This window comes from Syngnathus leptorhynchus, chromosome 21, assembly GCF_054491065.1.
Source record: "Syngnathus leptorhynchus isolate UIUO chromosome 21, UIUO_Slep, whole genome shotgun sequence".
In the NCBI taxonomy this organism is placed as follows: Eukaryota; Metazoa; Chordata; class Actinopteri; order Syngnathiformes; family Syngnathidae; genus Syngnathus; species Syngnathus leptorhynchus.
The window spans coordinates 1,519,180-1,525,942 of record NC_141215.1 but is presented as its reverse complement, the minus strand read 5'-3'; the positions used below and the strand labels follow the sequence as shown (position 1 = coordinate 1,525,942).

The following is a 6,763-nucleotide window of genomic DNA, read 5'->3' as shown; positions in this document are numbered from 1 at the left end:
ACAGAAGTCACATTTTGATTATTTTGTCAACATCATCACATTGTTGGATAAGTGTGTTGTACTGATCCCAAATTGACCATCTTTTTTTATGTAGCGCATTGGATTTTTATATTATTCACAATTACATTATTCATTATTTAATGACATGTTTAGTCCTATTTATGAATTAAGGGTTAAGTTCCAAAACAGGTGGATTACTTTGTAAACGTCATCGCTATTAATTACCATCCCTTGTAATTAAATAATTAAAGCCATAATGCGCAAGCTTTTATAGGCCAAACCTAAAAACAAAACACAGAAACATTTCAATACTTTCTGATGTGCTAGAAAAAAATCAGCATAAAAACTATTCTACATGGCCTGACGTCATTTTTTGTGTGTGTAGCAATTTTTCTGGAAGCTTCCGTTCCAATGAAGATGTAAAAGAATGATAAAGTGCTCATCATTCACAGCGATTTCAACATAAAAGCACATATACGGAAGTGAAAGCTGCCTTATGAGTTTTTTTTTTATATTTTTTTTACTTTTTAAATGAGGACAAATCAGATGTACATGTGTGGTTGTGTAACATTTACCATTAAAACCCTATTTCATGACAAATGCGCCATATGTGTTATGCAATAAATACAAACTGGACTTGTGTGCGCCTCCTATGTAGGCCTGTGCTGCCCCCTGCTGGATCATAATGAAACTCCATTTTGAGTTTGGGTGTTTAGCATTTGTGGCCTTTTTTACGCCAGAGCGTAGGATTGATTAAGTTTGTGTGACATCTTAGTAGTTTGGTACAGTTTTCAGACTTCAGTCAAGTTACTTGAATTTAGTTACATTCAATTTAATTTATATTCTTTATCATGACTGTTTAAATTTAGTAAATTAAGTTATTACAGCATATTAGTGAAAAACTTTTTTTTTTTCAAATTGTTCTGCAACTTGTTTTTTTATTATGGAAAACAATCTCATTGTTTTAAATTTTATTAATTTTTTGTTTATGTTCTTTTGTGGCTTCTGGTTTTCCAAAATGTGATTTTTTTTTGTGCTCAAACAGTCAAATAGGTTCTAGCTAAGAAACAACGTTCATGAATATTTTAGTGTGATTTTTACTTCATAAATATTCTCTCTTTCTTCCTTTCTCAAAAAACGACTCACCGCCTAATTTTGGTTTATGTCAAAGTATAAAACATTTACAGCATCTTTTGAGATATATCTGTCAAACTAACATCAAGTTTAAGTTATATTTTACACATTCTCATCCATTCAAGTCAAACACAGCCATTTCTTTGATACAACTTAGTAGCATTGGTCAAGATTTCCTGAATGAGCACAGAGGTCAAAGGTTGTCGCCAGGCTCATCTACACACCAGGATGCTAACTTCCAAGCAGCAGCCCTGTAAAAACAACCAAAAAGAAAAACAAAAAAAACAATTGTCCCCTCTGACCTCCTATACGGGCCTGCCCTTCTTTCCCGCCATTGATCTCAGATTGAGGGTACGTGCGACAATCCTCTTCTCCAAAAAGGCATCTTGAGTGGGACCATGGATCATTTATGGTCATCTGCGGGCTTGGAGGGGGGCGGTGATGGCGGTGGTGTGCAGTTCAAAGGTTAACTTGTTGAGTCTGGGCGGTTCTGTACGCCAAACACACACAAACCGAGGCAGGCATCGGCTCAAACTGCAACTGCGCTCGGACACACAAGGAGTTAAACATCAGGTATTGTTATTGCTTAACGTTTTCAGTCAAATTGTCTTCTGTAATTGTAAGTCTTTCTGATGGAAGAAGCCATATTTGGGCCTCTATGCCTCATTATGAGGTATGAGAAAATAATGCGATTTCTAGCCAATAAACAATAAAAAAAATTGAATGTAATTTAATATTGCTAAATATAATCACATTTTAATAATATATGTAAAGTGGTTGTATTATTTTTTTGAACAATTAAAAAAATCAAAAGGTCCTGTAATTCTGTAATTATACAAAAAACTGTTAATTTCTATTAGTTCACTTTTTTAACTGTATTTGTCGATGAAAACAAATTGAATACAAATTGAATATTTAATAATTGTGCCATTAAAAATACTAAACAAAATCCAAAATGCTAAAACATATGTAGTATATTAAAAAAATATACCAATATTACTTTGACTGATTTTTTGATTTTTTATTTTGCATATTTTGCATCTGACCACCCTCAACATTATTCTGATGCCAGCCAATGAAATGGAAATTCTCACACTCGTGCTGCTACTCTTCATAGTGCCTTCACATTTGTCCATCCCACAACCAAGTAAGTACCAAAAAAAAAGTATAATAAGCCATCCTTGCTATAGAAATGCTCCTAAATGTTTTAATTTTGTGATTTTAGGACAAGCTTTGAACATTAACATGGAACAGTTAACAAAGACAAAAGAGGAGAGCAAAGATGCCATGCGAGATGCCCTGAAAGAAGAGCAGGAGGGCATGCTTGTGGCAGGGATCATTCCTCACGAGGCGGTTCAAAACGAATCAAATAGTGATATTCCGACTCCTCAATCCAATCCTGAAGCCCTCATTCTCTTCTCAACAGTGACTCCTAAAGATCACAAGCCCATCTCACTGATGGAAGACGTCCTCACAGAAGTGCTACAAACTCCAAGACATTATTCTGAACAGATTAGTCCAGATGTTGAAGTCCAACCTATGAGGAACAGTCTAGACACAAGAACAACAAACGCCATCATTGAAAGAGGAGAGTATGACCAAAATAAAGTGACCAAACCTTCAGTCGAACTAGACAAGATCAAAAGCCATAAAAATAAGACTATTCAAAATCGCAAAAAGGGAAATGGAAGGAAAAAGAATGTTAGAAAGCAAAGCAAAGAAACAAAGACTAAAAAGATGGAGCATTTTCCTTACTTCATGGATAACTACTGTCCTCCTGATTGTGCCTGCTATGGAGGGTAAGACATGATTCCCGTGAATATTCTCATTCATCCAGGCAGATGTGTCAAAGGTCACGAAGCTAAAGCCAAACTGTGGCAAGTTTTCGACTTTCTGGATCTGGATTTGATGCCTCTGCATCTCGGTCTTCTCCTTCTTCGATCAATTCATTTAAAGTGGATTGGACTAGTTGTCTCAGAAGATGTTTGCCTCTCTGTAAAGAGTCATTGGTTGAAAAATCCGTTGTTAATATTCCATTCAAACATAAAACGTTTTGGAGAGTCTGCTTGGTCATTTGTTGCCTGGCAGAGTTCATAGAAATGCCCAATGAAAATTGTATTACAACCCAATAAAAAAAAAAATAATCTGCCTGTTTTCCAGGGTGGTTCAGTGTTCAGACAAATTGGTGGACAAGATCCCGTACGGCATCCCCTACAGCTCCCGTTACATCCTCCTGATGAACAACCATATCAACAGCATCCAACTGGATCTCCTCCGAGGATACACCTCCATGGAGTTCCTGGTCCTGAGTAAAAATCACCTTACAGATGGCTCAGTGGAAGGGGCGTTTGAGGGCATCCCGGCGTTGAAGCGTCTATACCTGGATCAGAACCTGTTGGCGAGCATACCGACAGACCTTCCCGCTTCCCTCGAGGAGCTTCGCCTGGACAACAACCGTGTGAGGGTGATGTCGGAGTCATGTTGGACTCGTTGTCCTGGCCTTTTGGTGTTAAGCCTCAGCAACAATAGTCTGGGGAACGAATCGGGATCTCTTCCCGATGCCGTGTTTTCTCCCCTGCACCACTTGAGGACTTTGAACTTGGACCACAACCAACTGACGACCATTCCCCATGGGTTGCCTCTGTCCGTCAAGGAGCTGTACCTCAGAGGGAATCTCATTGAACATTTCAGCGGCAAAGCATTTAACGGGAAATCCCAGGTGGTGATTCTGGACCTGAGTGCCAACCGACTGAGCAACAAGGGCCTACCCAAAGATGCTCTCGTCAAAGCCACCCACCTGGAGAGCCTCAACCTGGAGGGCAACCGACTCAAAAAAGTACCCCGGCACCTTCCCTCGTCGATCAAAACTTTAAACCTTGAGGGCAACGTCATCTCCGCGATTAGAAGAGTTGCTTTCAACTCCTTGAAAAACCTAGAACATCTCGGCCTAGCCCGGAATAAGATCTCTAAAGTAGTCCCGGGTGCATTCTTGAGTTTGCCCGTCTTGCACCAGTTGGACCTTTGCTACAACGCCTTGCGGCAGGTACCCAGACAACTACCGCGTGGCCTCCACTTGGTGGCGCTAACTCACAACAAGATCCATTCAGTGCCCCGGGATGCATTTTGTTGGGGTCATGCGAGCTCCGGTCTCAGCGAACTGGTCCAAGTACAGTTAGAGAACAACTTGATGGACATGGGAAAGCTAGACTCTAAGGCTTTCAGATGCTTGAGGGGATTCCAGGTGGTGCATTTCTATTGACACAAAGGCTCAGGAAAAAAAGGCAAAACATAGACCAGTATAGTTATATTGATTTATGATGTCCCCCCCCCCCCCGGATAGCTAAGACATATCTATGTATCCATCTTAAACAGCTAAGACAGACAGACATCCCTAAAGGATTTAAATGACTACATTTCACGCCAAGGTTTGATTTTAGAAAGAGGCAACAAATACTATTTTTGCCCTTTTCAAGGTAATCTAGATTAATATTCATAAAATATGGAATCAGATCAACATTTAGGACACTTTTATTCAGAAAAAAATGCATTTTACAATTTATTGTGCAATTATCTATTTTGTTTCCTGCGAGGCCAATTGGGTGGAAAGTTTCACTTTTTGTAATCAACTTTTGAAGTAAACTTTTCAACAAGAGAATAATGTATTACACCTCTATTATTAGTATATTTTCGCCTGTATATAGTTTTTGATAAAGTCCTGCAAATGTTTACATACATTTCAGAAAGAAAAAAAAGAAGCTATATTTATGAGAATGTGTGCTTTGTATTCAATCTACCTCCATGTTTCTATGAGTAGGACACATTGTTGCTTCTAAAAACCAAAAAGACTTCCCCATTTAATGTTTTTTTAAGAATGTAAATATATGCTAGTATGTCATGGTCAAGATGTATATTTTCAGATGTTCCAAATATAAATAAAGCACAGTAGCTTCAGTCAACAAAACCAAAGGGAAATGACTTGTATTATTAAGCAGCCACTAGATGGCAGTAGCATACAGACAGAATATCGTATTGTGACAGTTGCCCTAATGTTTGCACAAAACTGTCCCTTAGGCAAACATATTCGTGAGGAAGTTGACCTTGTGGGTTTAAATGCTATATTTTAACTGCAGCAAATACTTTGACGAGTAACTTAAAGCTATTTAGGAGCAGAATATGATCTGCACGTATGTTTTTGCGCCACTTGATTAAATCCTTCTAAGCAACGTGGCACCGCACCGGTCAAGGCCCGACGATGAGGAGGAGGGAGGGATTGGGAGGGAGGGAGGGAGGAAGGAAGAAGAGAGGAAGGAGGGATGATGGGGGGGGGGGATGGAGGATTTAACCAGGCGTTGTTGGCTCGGTGTCTGGGAAGGGAAGAGCCGTGGCTGGGCAGACGGCTCACCAGCACCTCCCTACAGTCCAGTAGGACCCTGACCCAAATCACAAGTACCTGGAAACAACCTTACAATCCTGTCTTTTACATTATTGTCATTTTCAGTATGCAGTTAAAAATCCAACCAGGTGCAAATGGAATCAAACATTATTTTATTTTATTTTTTTTTGTTTAATGTACAAAGTAAGATTCACATTTTTTTTCCCCCTCACAATATGTTGTTATATTTTCCTTGAGTATTTCCAGATGAAGCAATATTTTAACCACTTGATCATCATCCATTAACATTGTTGTTATTTACTCACAGCTTGAAAGCACCTCCATGTGTTGCGGTTCTGACCACATCCAGCATAACTGGAAGTCCTACCACATATTAAGTGGGTGCTTTGTAAACACTTTGAAGGATTCTTTCTTTAAAAGGAAAATAGCTGGGAAAAGTTAAAAAAGGGGATTCTCTTAAAGTGATTCCTTTACTGTCGTGGGGGACTACAAATACCAGAGGTGAAAGGGTTAGGACGTAATGTATCATTTGTTATCTTTCTGAAAAGAATAATAAAAGAAGTCCAGATGAAGGGTTAACTGACACCTCACATCCACAGCAAAGTGCGATTGCATGCGAGGGAAAGGAGGTGGCGCTTGAGTTAGTCCAGAGAGTAGAGGAAGGGAAGGAGGGGAACCATGGGAGCCAGAGGGACCTCCACGCACACTACACCACACATTTATCTCAAGCGCCATCCACGGCATGCTCCCTGTCATCACATTGTGCCTTTTTAAAAGGTAAAACTCACTTTTTTTTTTTTTTACAACTTTCCAGTAAAGCTTTAAACCCCCTGGAGTAGCTCCACAAGAAAACCAGCGGGGCTGTAAACAGTAGCAGTGAAAATACAAAAGAATGGCTAACAGGAGAAATAACAAACAAGCTGTGTTTTTTTTTTCTTCCCCAATATGGATGCTAAATAATTATAACGTGTGATCGTTGGTTTCAACACCTTGAAAGCGTCAGCAGTTAAAGACTCCAAATACTCACGTAGACTCGTACTTAGAGACTCATCTCTGCTTATTTCACAACAAGCAGTTTGGCAGAGTGAACAACCCCCCCCGCCCTCACTCAAAGAATGAAGCCTCAAGCTGTTTATTGATACGCCCAGTCGAAGTTTACTGTACTGTCCAACAAAGACAGAGCTACACACTATAGATTTAAAACGACCACATAACCTTTGCCTTAAAGTCCAAACA

At 39.4% G+C, this 6,763-nt stretch overlaps 1 protein-coding gene across 1 annotated transcript; it reads left to right on the top strand.

Moving 5' to 3' along the window:
* Positions 1 to 2,199: 2,199 nt before the first annotated feature.
* On the top strand, positions 2,200 to 4,393 carry LOC147040031 (podocan-like protein 1). The gene is made up of 3 exons (XM_085902804.1): positions 2,200 to 2,281; positions 2,360 to 2,933; positions 3,295 to 4,393. The coding sequence occupies exons 1-3, from the start codon at positions 2,200 to 2,202 to the stop codon at positions 4,391 to 4,393; spliced, it is 1,755 nt and encodes a 584-aa protein (XP_085758930.1).
* The last annotated feature ends 2,370 nt before the right edge of the window (positions 4,394 to 6,763 follow it).

Excerpts from the sequence above, each read along its gene's own strand:
- LOC147040031 (XM_085902804.1), top strand. The coding sequence starts at position 2,200 with ATGCCAGCCAATGAAATGGAAATTCTCACACTCGTGCTGCTACTCTTC. Across the intron at positions 2,282-2,359 it reads TTTGTCCATCCCACAACCAA|GACAAGCTTTGAACATTAAC; the intron begins GTAAGTACCAAA and ends TTGTGATTTTAG. Across the intron at positions 2,934-3,294 it reads GATTGTGCCTGCTATGGAGG|GGTGGTTCAGTGTTCAGACA; the intron begins GTAAGACATGAT and ends CCTGTTTTCCAG.